General features: G+C 47.8%; 1 protein-coding gene across 6 annotated transcripts in view; it reads left to right on the top strand.

The window, feature by feature from the left end:
* The window catches only part of LOC131115716 (transcription factor COE3-like), a 62,445-nt gene that overhangs the window by 17,510 nt on the left and 19,334 nt on the right, over nucleotides 1–25,601 (top strand). For 2 of the 6 annotated variants that reach the window (XM_058064419.1, XM_058064418.1), the window contains exons 9-16: nucleotides 7,848–7,929; nucleotides 8,007–8,124; nucleotides 10,292–10,425; nucleotides 10,799–10,925; nucleotides 13,720–13,808; nucleotides 18,443–18,508; nucleotides 18,593–18,764; nucleotides 18,887–19,072. In XM_058064419.1, the coding sequence (XP_057920402.1) occupies nucleotides 7,848–7,929; nucleotides 8,007–8,124; nucleotides 10,292–10,425; nucleotides 10,799–10,925; nucleotides 13,720–13,808; nucleotides 18,443–18,508; nucleotides 18,593–18,764; nucleotides 18,887–19,072 (974 nt within the window). Of the gene's footprint in view, nucleotides 1–7,847; nucleotides 7,930–8,006; nucleotides 8,125–10,291; nucleotides 10,426–10,798; nucleotides 10,926–13,719; nucleotides 13,809–18,442; nucleotides 18,509–18,592; nucleotides 18,765–18,886; nucleotides 19,073–19,767; nucleotides 19,897–20,120; nucleotides 21,239–25,601 lie in introns of those variants that run through there. The other 4 variants (XM_058064422.1, XM_058064421.1, XM_058064420.1 and 1 more) reach the window with 4 other exon arrangements.

Below are 25,601 nucleotides of genomic sequence, written 5' to 3'. Positions count from 1 at the left end.
CAGTACGAAGACGCTGCTCTGCCAAAAGTTCCCCCACCACCGCCCTTGCCCGTCTTTTGTGCGTCCGGTGGGGGTGTGGTTGCGCCCCCCCCCCCTCCATTCCCTCCATTCCCCACAACCCCAAACTGCCGGAAGTCACTCTGACCTTCAAAGTGGGACTTGACTGCGACACAGGTGACGCTCGCTTTAATGTGGCAACTTCCCAGAACCAGAACCAAGTCAAACTACTGCGGGTTGATGTTTTAAGCTAACATGCTAATTCACAGAGATGGTTAGTTCATTAGTGCTTAACAAGGAGGGACTCTTACGGTGTGGAGTGTGTGTGTGTGGGGGGGGGGGCTTCCTCGCAGCATGCTCTCCTGCCTTGTACATGGAGGCTTAGCACCGTGGACGTGCACAGTCTTCTAATCACACGCTCTAATCCCACCTGTCAAACGCTCCAATCAAAGAGTGCGCTGCACCGCCACCCTTTAACGAGCTAATCTAGCCCCCACTAGAGGATGCTGGGAAAAAAAGCTTGCAGGAAGAAGATGAGCTCCCCTCCTCCTCCTCCTCTTCCTCCTCCTCGTCCCCCTGGACGGCCAATGTCCGCTCAAATCCAGCCCAGCCGGGGGCTCTGGGCCACCTAGTTGGGAGTGCAGGTGTGCATGTGTGTGTATGTGTGTGAATACGAGCATTGATCCATCGACCAATGCCCACCTTGCCTCCCCTCCCCAACCCCCACTTGTCTGCTGTCAGGCTTAAGTGTTATTTAGCCATCAGTCATTAATTAATGCACTCTCACAGCTGTCACACACACACACAGTTACAGATAGCCACTAAAAAAAGTGTGTGTTCACGTGCAGAGGAAGTAGAAGCACGTGCACTTCCTGTCAGGTAATCACATTGAAGAAATGATCTGGTTAGCCCCACCCACCATTTGGAGGCCAAGCTTTGGCCCCGACATTGAGAAGCGATTCTGCTTCCTGTCTCCAAACACACCATCATTCCCAGCATTTACTCTCAAACACACACATGGCATGATCTTTACCTGACCTTTGACCTCGCAACTGTGTGGCGTCACTTGTCCCACACAGGTGAAAGGAAGGTGATTCGTTGACACGATGCGTTGGCGTGCGGCAGCGCTGACAGGAAGTGCAACATGTGTTCTTCATTAAAGGGAGGGGGGAGCAGAGCAGGAAGTGCATGATGGGAGTTTCTCCTGGGAAAGCTTCTTTGCAGCCGAGCGCAGATGTTCAAGATGTTCTGACGTTCCGATGTTCCGATCCCACAACCCCCCCTCCCCTCAGCCCCCCGAACTTTGACCTTCATCAACATCTTTGGCAATGTTCACGCACTTCCTGTCACATTCTCCAATTGGAAAACGCCATGGAAAACTCAAACATCACTTTGTTGTCCTTTGGTGTCTCTCCTTTGGCCGGCCCGGTTCTTGTCTGGGGGCATCGTCCTGTCCCTGTCCCGTGCCGCCCGCGTGCTGCCAAGTGGCACTCGGCCAGCGAGGGCCGCTCAGCGGTCACACGCGTCTTTTCACGCCGCACTTGGACTGGTTTCTGGTCTGGTGTCCAAGTGTAAGGACGCGTGAAGTCCTGCAGTGACATTGAACATGGTTGCCATGGTTGCAACAGAGTGTTAATCCTTCCGACTCCGCTGCCATGTTGGCGAAGTTTTGTGTTGCCACCGCTGACGACAAATTGAGGGATGTTTGTTACCATGGCGACATAAAATCACAGGGCACTGTAGCTCCACCCACATTGTCTCCTCCCATTGTGTGAAAGTAGGCGGAGCTGAATAGATTCGTCTTTACACTAGTAAACGAAATAAAAGTTACTTTTGTTGAACTAAAGAAATAGTTATATTTTCATATACGTGAGAGGTTCAATTTCTAGTGTGCGCAGCGTCAAGTTGCAGGGCGTTGTTGGCATCCTGCCCGGCCACGGTGTCGGCGACAGGCAGGCGACGTTCACACTGCGTAACACTTGCGCCGTCTTTGTGCTGATGCCGCAGTGTCACCTGCGGTGGGTTTGGCGGCCAAAAAACGCCACGACAGCAACAACCACAAAAAAAAAAAAAAACCTGCGAGAGGAAGTGGTGGTGGCGGTGGCGACGCCTCACTCACTTCCAGCAGCCAATCGGAAGCGAGCAGGCGGCACTTGACTGGGGTCGCGGTGGCGTTTGTTCAGCAAAGTGAGACAATGTTGTCACCTGCTCAAGCAGGCGGCGCCACATATGGCGGCAAGTTAAAAATAAAGACAATGCGCATACATTTGCATAAGTAATGAGCATGGACGCCATTTAATATGCAAATGTGCTGAAATATTAGCGCGCACCTTCTGTTTGGAGAGAATACATTAGAATGTGCAATTACAATCATCCTGTAGAATTAATGAAAAATGTCACTTTTTGGCTGCTTGCTAATTTGATTAAACATAGTGATGAGGTGTTTAGAGGCCGCACTGCGTCGCGGGAGAAAAGACCATCCATCACGTGACCAGCAGCTGCCGCATGGGCACCCCATGGGGACGGGGTCACCGATGATGTCATAGGAAATCCTTTGGTGTAATTTGTCAGGGAGTACTTTCTCACATAACGCAAATCGCTAGCTAGCGATGGTTGCGATGGTAATAATGATGGCGATGGTGATGCTGGTGGAGATGGTGGTTGTGGTTGAGATGGCGGCATTGGTGATGATGGTGGTGATGATAATGCTAGCGGTTTTGGTGATAATGATGGTGGATGTGGTGACAAATATGGCGGCAGCAGTGCTGGTGATGGTGACGATACCAGATATGGCGGTAGCGATAACGCCATTGCTAATGAGAAGCAACAGCTTATGAGGAAAAGGAAACGATGTCAGGAAAATCATAGAAAGTGAAATCCTAGACTCCTATGATGCGTTTTAACAAATTCCAGTCCAGCAAAAAGAGAAACGTGCACATGTGCACGCTTGTACTGGTGCACTGTGGGAGACACGTTGAGTGTTTTTTTTAATTTTAAATCAAAGGCACTCTCGGACGGTCAGGTCTTTTTTTTTTTTTTTTTTGAGCGTAGTCCAAGGTCGGTCCAGATGGTTCGACTGGCGTCACCTTGACACTGACCGCTGGTCCCTGTGCCGCCATCTCACCGCCATGTTGGCGCCAAACAGATGGACCAAAGCAGTGAGCTGTAAAAACTTCAAATCTGCTGCGGAGATTCAGCAGGAAAACACAGCCTGCAAAATTAAAATAAAAAAATGCTCTCAGCGCTTGTGCCAAGTGTGTGTGTGTGTGTGTGTGTGTGTGTCCGCGTGTGTGTGTGTGTTGATACGACTTCAAAGGAAAGTAAATTACATTCACTATGAAATGTTTGCATCATTATTCCTTCTCTTTATCAGTAACCAATCAACTGTATCAGTGTGTGTGTGTGTGTGTGTGTGTGTGTGTGTGTAGTTAATGATGAAATGTTAGTTGACGTCCGCGCAGACCGCCTGCAGGGAAGGAAGAGGATCGAAGAGCAATGGATGATTTTGAAATTGATCATCAGCAATTCAGACTAGACGATGATGATGATTGAGAAAGATGATTTTGATGAAGACTTTAAAATGTCTTCATGTGTCAGCTGATGCTAACTTAGCCCCGCCTCCACTCGAAAGCGCGCGTGTGATGTTGGCGTGAGGCGATATTGGAGTGAAAAGGTCTGAAAGCGCGCCCGAGGCGTTTATTCAAATACGAGAGTGAGACGTTTGACTTAATGAACTTGAAGTGGTCTCATGACGTCCTGGAACACGTCAGTCGTGGTCCACCGTGTCCAACAAAGACACCTGAGCACCACACCTTAACCTTTCACCTCGGTGACGTGTGTGTGCGGGTGCAACTTTTGTGCAGGCGAAGCACACCAGTCAGAAGTTTTTATCTGGACCTGGAGGCGATGCCGAGTTGATCCCGAGGATTTGAGGAGGATTTGGATGAGACGAGAAGTTGAAGGATGTGTGAGGGAAAGAGAATCCTTCACCTGGAAGTTGTCATGAGATGATGCTCTACATTCCACAAACACAGCCTTGATACACACACTTCACTCCACATTTGTCTACTCCTGTATCCTCTATACCTTAGGTTCCCAAAGTGGGGTACGCATACCCCTAGAGGTACGCGTATCGCTGTAGGGGGTATGTGAATAGAAATGTAAAACGGCTTGACTAAATTGGCGACCAACACTGAGATTTACAAACGGCTCGTGAACTAACGCAGTACAGTGCAGAAGTCATTCATTGTTCTGTTTGCGTTAGACGAACAAATAAGTAGGTTTATTAAAAGTGTTTAGACCATTTATATAATGTGCTGAATGAGACCTGGTCTTCTTACATACATGGTACTGTGACTAATCAGTGTGTTTGTCATTTGTTTGTTGACAGGATGCTAAAACATCAGGCTCTTTCATAGTAGCAGAACATTTAACCGTGTTATTATGAGCCATGATGGGTTGCATTCAAAGACATCATGCAGTTTTTACATTTTTTTCTTTGTCTTTCTGTTTATTTATACAGTAAACCTCGGATATATCGGACTCGGATATATCGGAAATTCGCTCACAACGGACAGATAAAAAAGAACCGATTTTTCTGTAATGCATTTCCAATAAAAATTCATTGCATATATCGGATTTTTTATAACGGATTTCGCCTATTTCGAACAAAATCTCCAGTCCCGTTCCAATGCATTTCCATTAAATTTCCCTCGCATATATCGGATGGCCGCATCGTGGCGCTCCGATTCGCCGAATCGTGACAGGGCGCTATACAACGTCATTTGCAGCGTTTGCAGCGTTGCCTGCGCGTCCAGGTACATTGGAAACATAGTCAAGGAAGTGCCTTTTTATAACGGATAAAATCCGATTTACGCATATACCGGATATAAATCCCATATATGCGTAAAACGGACATTTTCCGGTATACGCATATAACGGATTTCGCTTATATCGGACAAAACCAGTGGGAACAATTGAATCCGATATATCCGAGGTTTACTGTACCACACATACACGCATAATCAAGACATTGTTGTGATATTCCGAGCGCCCCTGAATGCACCTGGTTCTTGTCTTATGACAATGAGAAAAGTGTTGTTCCGAGAAAGACTAGAGATGCGTTTGTGAGTTGAAGATACATAAATGGTTGTTGGAATTGCACCGCTGTTGATGTATTCAGGTCAGAATAAGGTTATAAAAGAGCGTCAGACTCTGTGGGGACGCTACTGTGCCTCTGTGTGCCGTCACAACAGAGAGGGGGGGTGGCTTGACATGGTCGCGTACCTTAATTACGCTAAAAAGTTTAATGTAATTAATTGAATAAGGTAGTTACTGCTGTTAACGCGACAGATTCATGTGGAGAAGACAATCCATGCAAAATAATTATAAATAAGGTCTGAATGGAACTTATTGTTGATGCGCACATCCTGGCCAGATAGATTCAAAAGTGTTTCTGACCTTCTTTTTCAAATTGTTGGCACTTTCTTAAGTCTCATGGCAGATTATTTAGCAATATTTGTCAATAAAACAAGCATGGTCAGTAACAAGAAGATGCTTTTTTTTGGGTGTTCCATTTTGCAGAACGAGACATACAACACAGGGCAAACCGACTGGTTTAAGTGCAGTATTTTACGATTTAGTGTCAATTTTTGTCTGCATCATTTAACTTTACGAAAAGAAAAAAACTTGTTATTTAAGATAATTTTTTTTAATTTGAGATGAATTGTATGTATTTGCCCTTAGAATGTAATGATACATACTGCTGCTGCATATGGAACAGGTTCATTTCCCAACACTCAGCCATTGTGCATGTTCAGTGCTGGTCCCAAGCCCGAACAAATGGGAGGTTGTGACTAAAGACGAAAACATTTCCATCCATTCAGATAGAAAAAAGCTAAGTAGAGCTAATGTTTACATACTGTATATATAGCATATGCATGCAAAATGTACATCAACTTAACATACAACATAACAGAATACACGATATCGCCTGTCATCCCCTGGGACTGCAGGTGTTCTTGGAGGAGCAGGAAATGTTCCTGTTGGATCAACTGGAACTACTGGCTGGGACACAATAATGCAATAATGACAACAGCAGAAGTGTGTGTGTGTGTGTGTGTGTTTGTGTGATTGGCTGCATATTGTATTTTTTTTTTTCATGAGATGTTTTTCCCCGAATTTTGAGTCCAACTTTGGCTTGCACCTCATTTTAATGTCACACACATACACACACATGCACCATGTGAAATCCCCCTCCCCATATGCCACTGGGACTAATCAGATCATTTCTTCTTCTGTGGTTTTTTTTACGGGCCGCCCGCCTCCACTTCCTGTCCAAACATACAGTTTTGTTTCATTTGGACTCTGACCCTAAAATATGCTGGAAAAGAGGTGCAGCTAGCACGGCTGACAGTCCTTCAACACACACACACACACACACAAGTGGTCATATTGTGTTATTTGTGGTGGCGGGCCTGTAGAGCGGTGCCACTCAATATTTCAGAGGGAGCAAATGAATTGCAGTACTTTTCGCAGAATAAACTGCTTGTGTGTGTCAAGTGTTGGGAATTCGGGAGCTGTGACCTCGTGTTTTGTCACCGTGTGTGTGTGTGTGTGTGTGTGTGTGGGGAGGGCTGGCGTGGGGGGGTCAGATCTGTTCCACAGACTGTTTTAGTGCCTCATCAAATATTTACTTTGATTGTACACGCTCCTGTAATTGCCATCTTGCCTGCTGAATTATTGATGACGTGTAGCGGAGCCAACGAGGCCCTCATGCGCGCACACACACACACACTCGCACACACACTGCATCATCATGTAATGCTAATGTGCGTGAAGCTGCTCTTGTTTCATCCTAATTAGCAGCAGAGCCGCGCCATCTGAATTCCTGCGTAATTATTTGAAGAGGCCAACATGGCGGCGTCAATATTAGACTTGACTCGACCTCCTAATGAGCATGTGTGCGTTTGCAAGTGTGTGTTTTCTTCCAGGCTTTCCTTTCTCCAGCGCGCGCCTCGTTCGTTAGCGACTTAAGTGGGACCGATCGTTTGGGGCTGGCTTGCACCCCTCGACTCACTTTGGTCGAGCTGAGCACGGCGGCGCCATGCTGGCTCAGACACGCCCGCCGCTAAACTCAGTGTGACGCTTTTTCTCCCAGCGAGCATCACACTGAGATATTGTCATCATGGCACCTTGTCCTGTATAAAAATATATTTATATTCTTTCTTATTGATTTTGCGATGCTGCTTCTACTCTAACATCATGACACGTGTGTGTGTGTGTTGTAATCCGAAGCCAACCTAATAGTTTCCCATAATGCACTGGGTGTGGTCAGGGTGACATCATGCCCCCAACCCCCTGCCCACAGCAGTCAGGTTGTGCTGATACAATGTAAAAGCATCCTGGTTCGCCGTGTCAACATGTTTGCTGCCATGGCGACCACATTCAACTTCCATCTTTATCCAAGAGGAGGAGGAGAAGGAGGAAGATGGCGTGGGAGGTTATTCCGTGGTTAATGTGACATGTCTGTCTGCGACCTTGCCGCTTCTTAACTGCCCGGATTATTATTGTGATAATGTGCCAATTAAACAGGAAGCACTCCGTTAGAGCGAGGGAGGTGGTGGTGGGGGGGTGCACTTATGGTCCCAGAGATGGATTTGACGGCGGCAGCGAGAAATGCATTAAGGCGCCAATCCATTCTTGATGGTGAGGAGGATGACAGCCACGCCTGTCCCCCCCGCCTCGCCCGTTGCTATTTGTATTTATCTCTGATCAATACTCTCCGCTGATGTGACGGTTGTATATGTCATGGTATCACCGAAACATCATCTGGCCGTCTTTTCCCGCAGATTCTTCCTCAAGTTCTTCCTCAAGTGCAATCAGAACTGTTTGAAAAATGCAGGAAACCCACGGGACATGAGGCGCTTCCAGGTGAGTTCGGCCCCGCCCCCAAAAAGCAGGTGACCGCGGTCTGTCTCTAAGTGACGACGAGCTGTTTGTGTGCGCAGGTTGTGGTGTCCACCACCGTCAACGTGGACGGTCACGTGTTGGCCGTCTCTGACAACATGTTTGTCCACAACAACTCCAAACATGGGCGCCGCGCACGCCGCCTGGACCCCTCTGAAGGTAAGGCGCCATGACCTCGGCTTCCATTTTATTTTTTACCGTTATTGTGTCTTTTGGCGCGCTTAGATACTTATAGGTTATCACATGGTTTGTCTGGTATCAGGTCGGGTATCATGCCCCCAAGTGTTCGGTCGAGGGCTGATACTGGCACGCGGGGGCATGATACTGGGCCTGATACCAGACAAACCATGTGATGATCTTATTATCACATACTATTTAATCATGAGCTTATTATCACGTACTATTTAATCAAAAGACCATTTTGTTTCCAGAAAATTTTCAGTTCATTACATGTATTATATCTAAAAAGTAGGCGGCACGGTGGTCGAGGGGTTAGCGCGCAGACCTCACAGCTAGGAGACCAGGGTTCAATCCCACCCTCGGCCATCTCTGTGTGGAGTTTGCATGTTCTCCCCGTGCATGCGTGGGTTTTCTCCGGGTACTCCGGTTTCCTCCCACATTCCAAAAACATGCTAGGTTAATTAGTGACTCCAAATTGTCCATAGGTATGAATGTGAGTGTGAATGGTTGTTTGTCTATATGTGCCCTGTGATTGGCTGGCGACCAGTCTAGGGTGTACCCCGCCTTACGCCCGAAGACAGCTGGGATAGGCACCCCCCGCGACCCTCGTGAGGTAGATAATGAATGAATGAATGAATATCTAAAAAGTGTAAACACAATAATTGCAAAAATATTTCAACAATAATATTTTATCAACAGTTTTATCTTATAAATGTCTGACAATTAAAGTTCCATTAATCAAGTTTGGGCAGCAAAACAAACGCTGTGTGTTCACATTTGTGCGCTGTTCTCTGATTGGTTGTTTCACGGGCACGATACCAGAGCATCGCACTCTGAGTGGACAGCTACGGGGGCTGATACCGGACATAGTTAAACTCTTTATTTTATCAGTATCACTTGCCCTGGGCTTTGACACAGTATCATTTCGACCTTTTCCCGTATCATTCATGGGCGGTTTCTAGGGTACAGGGCCAATTAATACTGTAGTATGTGATAATCACACTTACTCTTGTGAGAGCATGAATGTGTTCATGCTGGGGAGTATAGCAACATGCAGTGAAGAACACTTGAACGCCTCATTCCGTGTCGGTGTGCACAGTGCACAATGAGGAAGAAAAGTAGTTAATCATTCTTTGCGCGTTCCCTGACCAGAATCTGACCAACTGTAAAAAGAATAAGTATCCTTTCTTGAGTCACAAACGTGAGGTTGGTTTGTTTGTGTAATGTTTGGCCATAACCAAAACAGTGTACGCAAACCAAAACATATTTTGTCACTCAGTTAAGTGTACCGACGGAGGTACTCCATTTGAGACAGCATGTCAAAAAGCATAAAATAAGATGAGTTACTGGAGCAAAGTTTCCTTTGTCCTCCTCCATCTCATCATTTATCCCATCTGGGACACGGCGTAGAGTAAAAGAAGCCCTCACAGAGGCAGACATCAAAGAAACGTCCTCTCCCGAGTCTTTTAAGTGCCATTTGAATCAAGCTACTTTGCGCACCAGGCGGGTGGCGTTTGTCGTTGATCAAACGAGAGGAGAGTGGTTTTTTTTTTTTTTTCTCCACTTGTGGCAGACCCCACCTGTCTGGCACATCCAACGGGACAAAACAAACGTTACCTGACACCAATCTGTCGCCGTCGCGTCAGCGCGTTATTCTTCTCTGTCATCCGTGGCTACACCTCGAGACTGCTTTGAGAGCGCATCGGCAGTCCGAAGGCGCCGCTCTTCTCCAGGCGGCCTTGTGGCAGTGCCGCCGCATCCTTTCATCTCGCCCTTGCCGGGATGTTTTCAGAGGTGATTAAAAGCGCCAACATCTGCTCACGTCTTTGTCACGGCCCCCACCCGACCCGTCCTCCATACAACTTCCTGCCAGCGGATCCTCTTTGTGTTCTCAGGTTAATTCATGAAGGGTCCACATAAACCCCCCCACCACCACCACCACCTTGTTTATTGTTATCACAAAAGGCGGGAAATGAATAAGGCAACCACAATGGACGCCAACCGCCTTCAAACTCAAACGTGTCTGAGAACGTAAACGTCGCATTAGCATTAGCATGTTTGCCCATAAACCCAGTCAGGTACTGTTAGCACTGTGATGTCACTTTATGTAAGTAAGAAGGCCATGTGTGTGTCTTGTGCTCCAAAGCAGCCACGCCATGCATCAAAGCCATCAGCCCGAGTGAAGGCTGGACCACCGGAGGCGCCACCGTCATCCTCATCGGAGACAACTTCTTTGACGGCCTGCAGGTGGTGTTTGGAACCATGCTGGTCTGGAGCGAGGTGAGAGGATTATGATGCTGATGAGGTGGCATAGACATAGTGTCACCTGACTGGAGAGACACACCTACACACACACACACACGTAGATGTTGAACACTTAGAGCAGCACCATCAAATATTGAAGGGGGTCCACAAGAACAAAACACCTGGCGGGGAATCAGACGTTGGCACCTCAGCGTGCCACGTGGCGCTGACGGGCCTCCTTGCTTTGATCACATCATCTGGCCCGAGTTCCCCGCCACACGCACACACACGTGCGTGTGTGAGATGACCCAGATTGGAGGAGACTTTCAAAGTTCTGATATGACCCAAACGCCACATATGACATTGCTTCTAAGTATGGCATGTTCTAAGTATGCATTCTCCTCCACAGCTCATCACGCCTCACGCCATCCGGGTCCAGACGCCTCCGCGCCACATTCCCGGCGTGGTGGAGGTCACGCTGTCCTACAAGTCCAAACAGTTCTGCAAGGGAGCACCGGGTCGCTTTGTCTACACAGGTAAGAACAGCCTGGTAGGTCAGTGGCACGTGTTGAAGGAAGCTTCCAGAAACGTCACTCACAGGAGGGGAAACAATAAAACACACACTGACCTCATTGTGCGGCGTCCACATGTCCGTATCTCCTAAATCGGAGCGCATGCTTTTCTGGACGGTTCCGTCGGAATATCCAGATGTCATTCAAAGTAGCAGAAAGGTCACATGTCAGCTGTTTAGCGTGATAAGTAAATGTCATCGTCTTCTCTTCCACACACAAGAGGGACGCGCACAATAGCCGCCGCCCCCTTTAGCGATGCTAATGTCTGATTGCATGTGCAGATACGAGCTAGCTCTCTGAACCCGTCCACCATCTTGGCAGCGTCTCAGCAGCCATTTTATTTTTACACGTCCGAGTTTGGAAAAAGAAAGCCTGAACGCAGCAGCTAAAAGAACTTAACTTTATCACGGTGGCCATCGAAGGCAACAAGCGTCGTCATCCTGCACATTCTCTGCTCCTTATCCTCATCCGCGGAGGAGCTTAAGAGATACAGGAATCGATCCCGTGGCTCGACTCCTGGGAAGCAGCCCAGGACGAGAGACACCAAGAGAATGATGGAGATGTTGATTGGTGATGTACAGATGATCGGTCAGTAAATAAACACTAGTGACAATCAATCATCCCACGTGGAACCACACCCACCCTCCCCTCACACACACACACACACACACACACACACGGGCCACATGTTGACCTTATTGACCCCACAGTTGTCCTCCACTTCTTCTTGGAGAGCAACAAGCACAAACGACATTCCAACGAGATTCCAGAACCTGTGATTGACAGCTGGTATGTGTGTTAGGGGGTGGGGGTGGCAGTGGAACTGATTGTCACCCCCTGACCCCAAACGACCAGCGCTCATCGACTGAGCGTTGATGGTGACGTGCGTCTTCTTTTCACCGCTTCCTTTGAACTCTGCTCTTGATTGACGGCCCGGTGGGACTGTCTGCATTATCAGCGGGGACCAATCACATTCCTCACGTCGGAGCGCACTTGGGGAAGTTGAGGAACTAATATCGGGTAATTAGCTGTTTCTGCGGGGGCATTTTGGGCCGCAACTCTACCAAGTAACATCTCAGGTGGGGGCCTAGTTCTTTGAGGCCGTCGTCACCGGGAGCTAATTAGACGCTAATTAGCATGCGTGTGTCAGCTCTAATCACAGAGCGCGTTGCGACAGCCCCGTCTCCCACGAGAGGAAGCAGGAGGGCGAGTCCCGCCAGCTGCGGGACGACAGGCGGCGAGATCCTCATCTGGGTTACGGAGCGAGCCGCACCAGAAACGGGAGCGGCAGGCGTCAGCTGGGACGATGTTTGATCCAGTCAGCTGTTTGGGAGCCGATCCGAGACACCCTCAGGGTGTCGCCGTTCTCGTTAGGAATGTGACGCAGCTGCCATACAGGAAATGACTGCACCGCAGCGACTTCGTCCAATCACAGAGAACCACTCGAGCAGGGAGAACGTCTGCTTCCTGCCACGACCAGCTGATGAATGGAATGTCGGAGCGGATCAATGAAAGGAAGCATGGCCGCTGACGCCACTTGACCGGCGGGAAACAAATCAGCGCACCCACTTCAGCGTCTGTCAGCCGTCTAGCGGACGAGTGGCACCATCAGCGGTGGCGGGCCGGGCGCCGCACTGACCCGCGTCAATCACGCAGCCGAGGAAGATGGGAAATTGCCTCACAATCGGCAAGGAGCAGTGTGCTGCGTATGAAGATGGAATCTGTGCCGCAGAATATGTGAAATATGGCGGCGGGCGTGACTGTGCCTTCCACAGCGCCATCAATGCCGCCATGTCTTTTTGTGAAGCGTGGAATTGTGGTCACCGCAGCGAGAAGCGTGCCAGTTGATGTATCCGCGGCCGCATGGTCTATCAATGTTGACGCAAATGACGCTTTTACCAGGAAAATGTTTGGAATGACGACACTGACGTTGCTCATCTTCTTCGTACGGAAGCGGAGAAGAAAACCCACGAGCGCAGTCACAGCAAAAACAAATGGTTTACATGAGAACCAATCAGGTGCCGATGTCAAAGTTCAACCAGGAAGTCTTTTTGCTTCAGGAGCACAGGGAAATAATCTTGGAGTCTGGGTTTTTCCTTTCAGCCTCGCGGCCACAAAAGGTCTCTTCGGGATTCCACAATGAAATCCGTCTTCCATCCAGCATGGCCGCTGCAGCAGCCAGCAGCACGTCCCTCGACGCTTTGTCACCCTTCAGCTCTCATCCCGCCTCCCGCTGAAAGCCTCCTCTCTCCGCCGCCGCTTGAAACCACCTCGGACAAATTAGATTTAGCAGCTCGCTGCTGCCATTCCCGGGAAAGAAAACAAATATTGTTCTAATGGTAATAACATCTATTTGGAGCGCTTTGAAGGAGACGCTCGCAGCCGCTCAGCCACCCCATTCTTATTCATGAAGGCCGCGCATATGCAAATGAGCACAAACGAGCCGTTCTACCGGCCAGCATGCGGCCTGTCAATCATCGTTAGCCAGTACAAGCGCTCGTGCTGACAAAGACGCGCTGACAAATTGTCCCCAAAGTCACATTTGACAGCATTTTATGATTAATGGACTTGATTATGGAGAAGTGTCTCCTTTCCGGATCTTTCTGCCGCCAGGAGGACGACGGCAGGAAGTAAATTGGAATTAGTGTGGACATGAGGTCACTTCATGAACGTCAGCTGACTCTTCTGTTAGAAAAATAATCCGAAACAAAACAATAACAATAATAAACACGCTAACGTCTCTCTGTCCGCCGCGCAGCTTTGAACGAGCCCACCATCGACTACGGCTTCCAGAGGTTACAGAAGGTCATCCCTCGCCATCCTGGAGACCCCGAGAGGTTACCTAAGGTCAGTGGGAGTTCTTTGTTGGCAGTTCAAAGGTCAGATGTGACAGGTGACATTGTTTTCTAGCCTCTACCTTGTGTGTTTGTTTGCAATGTGTGTTCTTCCCCATATGTTCCATGTTCACCTTGTCTACTTTGTTTGTTCCACCTTGTTTTTTATGTTTTGTTTGTTTTTTTACCTTGTATTCTGTACTTTGTTTGTTCCACCTTGTTCAAAATTCCAAATTTCTTCCTTGTATGTTCCATATTGGATGTTTTCCCCTATATGTTCCATATTTTATGTTCCCCCTTGTATGTTCTACCTTGTTCAAAATTCCAAATGTCTTCCTTGTATGTTCCATATTGGATGTTTTCCCCTATATGTTCCGTCTTTTATGTTCCCCCTTGTATGTTCTACTTTGTGCATTCCCCCTTGTATGTTCTGCCATGTATGTTCTACCTTGTTTGTCCTACATTTATGTTACACATGGGATGTTCTGACCTGAATGTTCCACCGTGTTTGTTCCACCTTGTTCAAAATTCCAAATTTCTTCCTTGTATGTTCCATATTGGATGTTTTCCCCTATATGTTCCGTCTTTTATGTTCCCCCTTGTATGTTCTACTTTGTGCATTCCCCCTTGTTTGTTCTACCTTGTTTGTTCTACATTTATGTTACACATGGGATGTTCTTACCTGAATGTTCCACCTTGTTTGTTCCACCTTGTTCAAAATTCCAAATTTCTTCCTTTTCCCCTATATGTTCTGTCTTTTATGTTCCCCCTTGTATGTTCTACTTTGTGCATTCCCCCTTGTATGTTCTGCCATGTATGTTCTACCTTGTTTGTTCTACATTCATGTTACACATGGGATGTTCTTACCTGAATGTTCCACATTGTTTGTTCCACCTCGTACATTCCACCGCGTACACTCCCAACATGCGTGGTCCACCTTGCATGTTTCACCTTGCTTGTTCCACCTTGGATGCTCTCCCCTGTTTGTTCTACTTTATATGTTCCACATTGGACGTTCTTCGCTGCATGTTCCACTTTGTAGTCTTTCTAAACTTTGTGTTCCACCTTGTACGTTCTACCTTGTTTGTTTCACCTTGCATTTTCAACCTTCTACTGTTTATGTTCCACCTTGGATGCTCCACCATGTATGTTCCACTTTGTATGTTCTACCATTTATGTGCTATCTTCTATATTTTACCTTATATGTTCTACCTTTTATGATCTGTTGAATGTTCCGTCGTATATTTCCACAAGATGACAGGAAGATGTGATGTTTTTCCTTTAAAGTTGAGGTGACTGTCATCGCCATGGCAACCATCCCACTAAAGATCTTAAAAGAGGAACATGGCGGGCAGGCGCCGTTTCCTGGGCTTAGCGTCGCGAGGTGAAAGGTCGCCGTGAAGCAGCTAACGCGGAGTCGTTTAATGAAGGCCTGCTCGCTATGACGAGATTATTGTGGAGGCGAGCTGAGGCAGATTGTGCGAGGCGGCGGCAGCGGCGGCGAGGCGGCAGATGGGCTGTGACACTGAACGCAGCTGCCAAATTGAAGCCATTTATCAAAAGGTGACACCAGAGAAAAAGCAGTTTGTTTGTAAATTGATGCTAATAGTGAGCGCAGGTCGCGTGGCCGCCATGATGGCGAGCCTTCACCTCTTCCTCCTCGTGAATATTTATGTCGTCAAGGAAAGCCAATAAGGCGCCGCATCGCTCTTCTTCTTGTTGTTGGCTGGCAGCCGGCGAGGTGGCGACACGCGTGTCGGCGGTGGAGGGGAGCGTGTGACCGCACAGCGGGAGGGTTAACTCCGCCTGTCACTTCACTTTTGTTTTCACCTGCTGGCTTGGCAGCGGCGATGGGGAGCGACGCGTCTGACGGGACGTTTTTCTTTGTGGGCAGATTGATTTGTTGTCGGGCGCCATGTGGACGATTACACGGTGCTCGCACGGGACGCCGCGCGTTAAAGCTCATCTGGTTTGAGCGAGGGGTGGGGCAGAGGGCGGGTCGTTCCCGCCTGTGTGTTTTTCCATGTTGGGCCCAAGCATTGCAGCATATCAGGAGAGGTCATGTGACTTTATCCAGGATGTATGATGTAATATGACACACATCAGTCAACAGTCAACACAGTCAATCTGGCGCTCGGCGAGTAGTTGAGTATTCATGACATGACACACATGAAACATCTTTGGGGGTCAAGATGGCGTGTTCTGACGCTTGACCCACGTCCTGACCGGAGGGCGGGGTCCCGTGCGGACTCGTTAGTTGTGATCTGCCTCATGAATGAGGACGTTTCCTGCTCTCATTGACAATAATGAGCAGATTCTATTCATGAGATGAATGAAATTAACCCTCGTCGTTAGAAGAGCTCTGATAATCGCTCATGTGGACCCGCCCCCTCCCCCTCCATATTTCACAGGAGCAGCTCCTCGCCGCCACCGCCGCCGTGCTGGGGGTGATTTATCATTGTTAAGGCCGCTGTCTGATGGCGCCTCCTCGGGGGTCATGCTCATCCCTGATCGGCCGCACCTCCTCCAGCACGGAGGCGGCCCCCCTAATTAAGCCCCCAGAAAGCAGGCAGTAAAATAGAAGAGCCAGGAGGAAGAATATCTGGGGTGATGGACAGGAGGGGGCGGGACGAGCTGGCGGCCATTCTGCTATTCCCCTTTTTCTGGATTTAATGCGAATTTACTCAACTTCTTTTATATCACACAGCAACTACGGCGACCCCGGGCAGCCATGTTTCCTTCAAATGCATCTTTTGACATCTCAGTGACGTCACTCCTGACTGGCCAGCCTTTTTAAATGTCTTTTATTTGTATGTTGTTGATGATTTAAACTAGCACTTCCTTCGTACGGCTTTGACTGTAGTCCAGTCGTGTGTGTGTGTGTGGTCAGGGAAGGAAGAGTAGTTACAGAAAGGAAGGAAGCCATGCTATAAAGAGGAAAGGAGGGATGGAAGGAAAGGATAAGTGAGCAAAGAATGGAAGCAAGGAAGCAAAGAAGGATGGCGGTCAGGTGTAATACCCATGGGAACGCCAGCAGAGGCCTCCACCTCCCCGCCTCTTCTCCTCTGGGAATCTCTCAGATGAAGATGTTTGTATGATGGGCAAACACACACCGCCTTCTCTGATTCCTTATTTCCTCCACTTTTCCTTCCTTCCCTTCTCTCCTCTCTTCATCCATCCTTCCTTTTCCTTTCCTTCTGTTTTCTCCTTTCTTCTTTCACTTTTTGCTGTCTTGGTTTTTCTACCTTGTATGTTCCACCCTTTATGTTCTATTTCAAATGTACCTCATTTGTTCCACCTTGGATGTTCTACTTTATTTGTTCTACCTATGATGATCTACCCTGTTGTTTGTTGTGACTTGTATGTTCTGTCTTGCGTGTTCTACCTAGTTTCTGTCGCATTTTATGTTCTACCTCGTATGTTCTGCCTTGTTTGTTCCACCTTCTATGGTCTACCTTGTTTGTTCCACCTTGTATGTTCTACTTCATTTGTTCTACCTATGATGATCTACCTCGTTTTACATGTCGTTTGTTGTGACTTGTATGTTCTGTCTTGTGTGTTCTACCTAGTTTCTGTCGCATTTTATGTTCTACCTTGTATGTTCTGCCTTGTTTGTTCCACCTTCTATGGTCTACCTTGTTTGTTCTACCTATGATGATCTACCTTGTTTTACATGTTGTTTGTTGTGACTTGTGTGTTCTACCTAATTTGTGTTGCATTTTATGTTCTACCTCGTATGTTCTGCCTTGTTTGTTCCACCTTCTATGGTCTACCTTGTTTGTTTCACTTTGTATGTTCCACCTTTTATGTGCTATTTCAAATGTTCTACTTAGTTTGTTGTGCCTTGTATGTTCTACGATGTACTGTATGTTCTACCTCCTTTGTTCTACCGATTATGTTCTATCTTGTTTTTACAACTTGTATATTGGAACTTATATGTTCTATATGCCTTGTTTGTTCCACCTTTTATGATCTACCTTGTTCATTTCACCTTGTATGTTCTACCTTGCATATTCTACCTTGTTTGTTCCACATTTCATGTTCTACCTTGTTTGTTCTGCCTTTTATGTTCTACCTATTTTGTTCCACCTTTTATGTTCTACATAGTTTGTTCCACCTTACCTTATACAGTATGTTCTAACTTAAAAGTTGGACCCCTTGTGTACCTTGTTTGTTCATACTTGTGTTTTCCACCTTCTATGTTCTATGCAGTATGTTCTTTTTTGTCTGGTATGTTCTACCTTATGTGTTCCCCCTTGTATTTTCCATTTTTTTTGTCCTGTCTTGTTTGTTCCGCTTTATATGTTATGGCCTTTTATGTTCCATGTAATATGTTCTACCTTCTATGTTCATTCTACCTTGTTTATTCTCCTTTGTGTATGTATTTTATCTTGCGTGTTCTACTGCAGGCTTGTATGTTCTACCTTCTACCGTATGTCCGACGTCCTACCCTGTATGTTCTACCTTTAGACTCTATCCCGTGTGTTCTACACTTTTGGTTTCTTTTGGTAAAAGTAGATGCAAACGTCTTCTGTAATTGGCTCCTCCCACAGCGCTTTTATTGGACAAAAGCAGTTGGTGGAGGAAGCGGTGGGCGTGGTCAGTGTCACATGACTGACGCCTGCTGTGTATGTGTGTACATCACAGGAAGTGCTGTTGAAGCGTGCGGCTGACCTGGTGGAGGCGCTCTACGGGATGCCTCACAACAACCAGGTGACTCTTTGACCTCTGACCCTCCGCTCGCTGGCAGGACATCACATGCTAACGTTTATTCACCCCCCCGCCCCCACCCCATAGGAGATCATCCTGAAGCGAGCGGCCGACTTGACAGAGGCTCTCTACAGCGTCCCACGCGCTCACAACCAACTTCCGTCACTCGGAGGCTCCGCCCACTCGGGAATGATGGGCGTCAACTCCTTCAGCAGCCAGCTCGCCGTCAACATCTCAGAAGCCTCGCAGGCCGACCAAGGTCATCTACCTGTCAATATTTATACCACGGTGCATCTGTTTGTCCTACAGCTATGTATTTATGGTCGTGGTGGGGGAGGGGCCAGTATTTTTTTTTTTTGACTGACGCGCATCTCTCGCCAGGTTATTCCCGCAACTCCAGCAGCGTGTCTCCTCGCGGCTACGCTCCCAGCTCCACGCCACAGCAGTCCAACTACTCCACCATCACGTCCTCCATGAACGGGTACGGCGCGGCCGCCATGGGCAACCTGGCCGTGCCCGGATCACCCGGCTTCCTCAACGGCTCCGGCGCCAACTCGGCTTATGCAAGTGAGTCCCCGTGAAATGCTGATGAAATGCCGCTTAGGGGCGGAGTCAAAGAGGGTGGGGAAATTTGATTTGGTAGGGGCCTCTGCGGATAAAATGGAATACTTCTTAGTGTCAGTACACTTGTACGAGTACACTGTGTACTATGTGTACTTAGTGCTAGTGTGAATGGCTGTCGCTGCACACTTGACGATTCTTCCTCTCTCCTTTTCAATGGTGATTAGCAACCACTCATTTTGCTTGTACGCCTCAGCGTCAACATACTTATGCACTCAAAAGACTAAGTGTGCGAAAGTAAGTAAGTAAGTACAAAAGTGCGCGGTTTGAGACATGGCTATTCGTCTTTTGGCGGCCTGTCTTGTCAACCACAGCGGCAGGGCTCATGTCTCCACCACCATGCGTTGACCCCCCCCATCAGCCCTGCTCCCCCACTTCCCCCTACACTAACATCTTCACCGCATCCTTCACGCTCTGACATCCTCTTAGTGAAGGCTAGCATAACGGCTGCTTATCAAGGCTGGACTATCTGCATGGAGACAATGGGACGTCTCTATATTGACACCTTGTTGAAGTTATGGATCAACTTTGTCGGAACGTCAGGGAGTCATTCTTCCTCCTCATCCTCCTCATCCTCCCGCCGCTCACTTGGTCCTTCCTCCCGTGGTCTTCCTCACCGTCTTCTTCCTCCTCTCCCGTAGGCCCTTATTCATTCTCTCCTGTCCATATGGTCTCTGCAGTCAAACAGAAGAGCGCCTTCGCCCCCGTCGTGCGGCCACAGACCTCGCCGCCCCCCGCCTGCACCTCCTCCAATGGCGGCAACCTGCAGGGTGAGCATAGCACCCGCCCACCCCCTTCAACCCCACTCCCACCCTCCCTTTCGCCCAACCTCCATGTACGGCGAGGTCAAAGTTGATCCATAACTTTAGAAAGGAAAGCATTTTGGTCACATGGTGCAAGGAGCTTTCCGGGTCTTCCCGGGACTACGACGGCGGCGGTGGCGGTGGCGTGGCTGTCGCGTTGAGGGTGACTCTTTGTGTTTGTCTCCTTGCAGCCATGGCGGGTCTCATCGTCCCGCCCATGTGAGCAGACTCCGCCCACTCCCCGCCTCTCAGGCCATCTGACCGGGTTTACGGATCCCTCTGATGTTGGTGTGACAGATGATGATGTCACACCAGTCTGGATGACATCATCATCGCCAATCAGCTGTTTCCAGAAGATTCCATCAACATGGAAGACCACGCATTTTTTTTGTCATCTTTAATGTGAATTCCTCCTTTGGGATGGAACAATCTAGAACCTTTCATTCCTTCTCTTCCTAACCCGGAATGAAAATTTCCAAGCTTTTTCAATCCGAGTCGAGTCTTCCAGCGTCTTCGCCACGATGGCGTCTGGAGGAGCAGGAAAACTGGACCAGTGCAACTGGAATCATTTTCTTCTTCTTCTTCTTGTGCTTCTTTTTCTATGTGTTTATAATCTGCATTTGATGTTTGCTGTCTTTTAATATTGTAAAAAAGAACTTTTTGTAAAAAAGTCATGACATCATCGTCCAGGACGTTAAAAAGTGTTTTTTTTTCTTCTTCAGCTAAAGCTGTCCACGTCTTCTTGGTCTTTGTCTTATTATTATTGTTATTATTATTATTATTAGCGGCTAAAGCGAAGCTAACAGCGCCCCCACTGGACAGTTTGTGAAGCACATTCCAATCAGGAAGCTGTGACCTTTTGACATTTTCTCTTTTCCGTCATCCAACTTTGGCGACTTTTGTATGACGTCATCACGTGTCCCATGTTCCTACTGTATGACATCTTCAATGTCAACGTCAGGTCCAACTTTTCTTTCTTATCTTCAACCAGTGCAATGGAACTTTTCCAAATAAGTTCATAAATATATATATATAGAAATTATTATATGAAAAAAAAACACAAAAACAAGATGGCTGACATGAGGAGCGGAAGAAGTTGTTTCAGGAAGTGAACTTTGACCTTCTTGTGTTTTTTCAATGTTTTCTTTGTGTGACAAAATGAGAAAAAAAACAAGTTTATCAAAGCACAAAGTTGACCACTTCCTGTGTGCGACACGCTGTACATACGTGTGCATGTTTGTTTGTTTCCTCCTGTGATACTGACGTGCTTTTTGTACAGAAACTCTTCAATAAAGATAACATCACCTGACTATTTTACTATATTATATACATCTAGTGCGCAGACCTCACAGCTAGGAGGACCAGGGTTCGATTCCACCCTCGGCCATCTCTGTGTGGAGTTTGCATGTTCTCCCTGTGCATGCGTGGGTTTTCTCCGGGTACTCCGGTTTCCTCCCACATTCCAAAAACATGCTAGGTTAATTAGCGACTCCAAATTGTCCATATGTATGAATGTGAGTGTGAATGGTTGTTTGTCTATATGTGGCCTGTGATTGGCTGGCCACCAGTCCAGGGTGTACCCCGCCTCTCGCCTGAAAACAGCTGGGATAGGCTCCAGCACCCCCCGCGACCCTGAATGAATATACATCTAGTTAGTATATACAGTGGTGTCAAAAAGTATATGTTCCCTTTCTGATTTCGTGTTTTTTTTGCATGTTTGTCACGCTTAAATGTTTCAGATTATCAAACAAATTAGTCAATATTCGTCAATGATACGCAGTATTTAAATGAATGTTTTTATTATTAAGGGAGACAAAAAATCCCCCACTGCTGCATTTCAGCAAAATAATATACAGTAAAATATGGTGGTGGTAGTGTGATGGTCTGCTGCTTTGGGGCCTGGAAGACCTGCTGTTCTCCTTTTAATAAGAAAAAGGTTCATTTAAAACTGCATGTTATGTATAGATGTGTTGTTATTGACTAATATTTATATTTCTTTCATCATCTGAAATATTTAAATGTGATAAACTAGGATGCAAACACTTTTCCACACCACTGTATATATGTAGTATATACGTACGTATAGTATATAAGTGTGACAGAAAGTGGAATAAAACCGTGTCCGGTCGTTCTAGAACAACATCTCTGTGTCCTGTAAACAGGACTGATTCTGAAGTCTGAAGGGCTGTTCATTGGTCCTTAGACCAGGTCCTGATGTTGAGGAGATACCGCCATCATTTCAGGCGCTAATGAGTTCATCTCACACCATCTTGAGCTGATGTCACGTTGTGACCTCAAGAAACATTTGGACTTTTAGTGTTCTTGTTAGTACGGGCGGGTCCTCACTGGTCCATTAAGGTCCACCTGCAGCTCGCCAGCAGCAGCTGGAGGCCATCACGGTGGCGGCCTGTCGGGCCAGATCCAGTATTCATAAATTAGTCGGCCGCTTGCAGCCCAAATGTATCTAGTATGTTGGGAAAAAGGGGGGGTGGGGGGGTGGAGTGTGCATGTAACCAACACCAGTAATGATCTCAGCAGAACTCACGCTGGCGCCGGCCCAGAGCCCAGTGAGGTGTTCTGGACCGCGGTGGGTCGCTATGTCAGCACTTGTGGATGAAGACGCTTCGATGGAGGCAGATTTACGACCAAAAAAAGAAACAGGAAGTTAATGTCATACAGAACCTCTTGATCCACTTCTCTGATTGGTCCACTGGTCCGGTCTGATGTAATGGTCTGGTTGGTCCACTGGTCCGGTCTGATGTAACGGTCTGGTTTGATCCACATGTGGTTCTCAGTATTAGCTACAGATCGCATCAGGCTACCAGACCGGTTTGGGCGGAGTTAACAAACGGCGTAGACCACAGCAGGCTGTGGCGTCTCCTGAGAACGGGGTGACGCAAGGGAGGTGGGGGGGCGGACTTAGGGTCACAGGTGCATTGTGGGAGCACCCGAGTGCTCCATTAGCCTGTCAAAGCAAAAAGAAGGACATTTGCATTAAAGTTGCCCGGCGACGTCCTTCAACGCAGGCGTCCAGGGGGAGCGGCCGGGGCGTAACCCGGGGGCGGCGGCGTGCATGTACGTGATCTCTAATGCAGCTTCAAATCCCAGCGCTGCTTCCTCATGCATATACATTCTTAACCTACCCCCCCCCCCCCTCCCCGCGCAACCCACCCAGGAAGTGGTGCATGTAGAAATGTGGTCACAGGAAGTGGTTGCCATGGACTTGGCACCCAAATGTCTTAATGGATGCTAGCCGCTATGCTAAGCAGCGCTGCATGGTAAACCCCACTGAGATGTGCTAAAAAATGTTAGCATGGTTCCACTCTGGTTCTAGAAGATTGTGCTAATCAAATTAGCATTGTTCTTTATTGCAAACATGGACTGATGACATCATCATCATCATCATCATACAGAAGTGGACAGGACATGTTTTTAACAAGTCCGAGTTGCTACCTCGGATCCATCTGTCCGCCGTCGGGCCCGCTAGCGTTCCCGCTGGGAGCCGTGAAGAAGAATCCAGGATGTGAGACTCTTATTAAAACAATGAAGCTCGTAATTATCCTGGAATTCCCGGGCAGAACCGGGCTGGTAATGAGGCCACAGCGGAGCGGGGCCGCTAACGAATGGAGCTAATAAATAAGCGATTAGACGGGGCCGTAAAGGAGCAGAACTTAAAGAGACGGATTCTCCCGACGACCACTTTGTTTTGTTTACGCTTCCAAACTTCTGGAAGCATCTTCTTCGATGGTAGACGCGCACGAATGTTCCTTTGGAGCTGATTGATCGTCTTTTGCTGAACACTGATGGCGTCGTACTGTGATGTTGTCATGTGACGTCTGCCATCCTCATAGCGTGAGCGTGATGTCATCACAGTGTCATGATGTCACAGCGTCAAAGCATGATGTTATAGTATGTCGTCATAACGTCGTCGAGGTGATCGTCGCCATAGCGTGATGTCATCATCACGTGATATTATAGTATGACTTCACGGCGTGACGTCGTTAGTGGGTGTCGTCATAGGGACCGTGGCTGTCACAAGTCATCTCAGTGTGACGGCGTCATTCCACGACGTCGCCAAAGTGACATCGAGGCGATGTCATCATCGCGTGATGTTGTCATTGCATGAGCATGTCATAGCTTCATGGTGTCACAAAAGTCCACTTCCTGTCGTCTTTATTCTCTTCCTCCAAGGCGGGCGGGGCCATAAAACACAACGATGCATCATCGGGGGCTCGTGAGGAAGTGATGTCATGTGACGGCCTTGTGGGCGTGGCCGCCTGGGCATGGAACACCCCCTTATTGTGGGTCATGTGACCACAACAGGAGCGTGTCACGTGAGTACATTACGCTATGATGTCACGTGATGGGATCACACTATTATGACATCGATTACGAAATCGTGCGATGATATCATGTGATGACATCATGCGGCAATGATGTCACCATGACATCACGTGATGTCAGATTTACGGCATCACAGCGTGACATCATCCTTGACTGATGTTGTCATAGCGTGACGTCGACAGATTGACATTGCCGTCAATGTGACGTCAAGGCGACGTCATCGCATTATGATGATGTTGTCATCCTATGATGGTGACATAGCATGACGTCGACATGGCGTCATAGCGTGACGTTACCATCGCCTGATGTTGTCATAGCAGGATGTCACATGGTCATGTTGTCAGAATAACATTGGCGTCATTGTGACATAGTGTGATGTCACGGCGACGTCGTACCGTGACGTCGCCATTTCCTGATGTTGTCATAGCAGGATGTCGTCACATGGTCATGTTGTCAGACATTGTCGTCATTGTGACATAGCGTGACATCAAGGCGACGTCGTAGCGTGATGTCATCAAAGCTGGTGCGGTCATAGCATGACGTCGAGGCGACGTCATGATGTCGTTGCGTCAATGATAACGCTATGACAACATCATGAAATGGTGACGTCACGGTACGACGTCGCCGTGACATCACACTATGTCACAATGACGCCAAGGTGACAATGTCAGTCTGACGATATCAGGCTATGACGACGTCATGCTATGATAGCATCATGCATTGATGACATCACGCTACGACGTCGCCTTGATGTCACACTATGACACAATGACGATAATGTCTGACAACATGACCATGTGACGACATCCTGCTATGACAACATCAGGAAATGGTGACGTCACGGTACGACGTCGCCGTGACATCACACTATGTCACAATGGCGCCAAGGTCACAATGTCATTATGACAATATCAGGCTATGACGCCGTCATGCTATGACAGCATCATACATCGATGACAACATCATGCGTTGATGACATCACGCTACGACGTCGCCTTGATGTCACACTATGTCACAATGACGCCAATGTGACAATGTGTGACAACTTCCTGCTATGACAACATCAGGCGATGGTAACGTCACGCTATGACGCCATGTCAACATCACGCTATGTCACCATCATGACATCATGCGATGATGTCGCCTTGACGTCACATTGACGGCAATGTCAATCTGACGACGTCACGCTATGACAACATCAGTCAAGAATGATGTCACACTTTGATGCCGTAAATCTGACATCACGTGATGTCATGGTGACATCATTGCCGCATGATGTTGTAATCACATGATATCATCGCACGATTTCGTAATCGATGTCATAATAG

This window comes from Doryrhamphus excisus, chromosome 2 (genome assembly GCF_030265055.1).
Source record: "Doryrhamphus excisus isolate RoL2022-K1 chromosome 2, RoL_Dexc_1.0, whole genome shotgun sequence".
NCBI classification, from domain to species: domain Eukaryota; kingdom Metazoa; phylum Chordata; class Actinopteri; order Syngnathiformes; family Syngnathidae; genus Doryrhamphus; species Doryrhamphus excisus.
The sequence above is the reverse complement of the archived record's forward strand: the minus strand, read 5'-3'. Positions and strand labels throughout refer to the sequence as shown.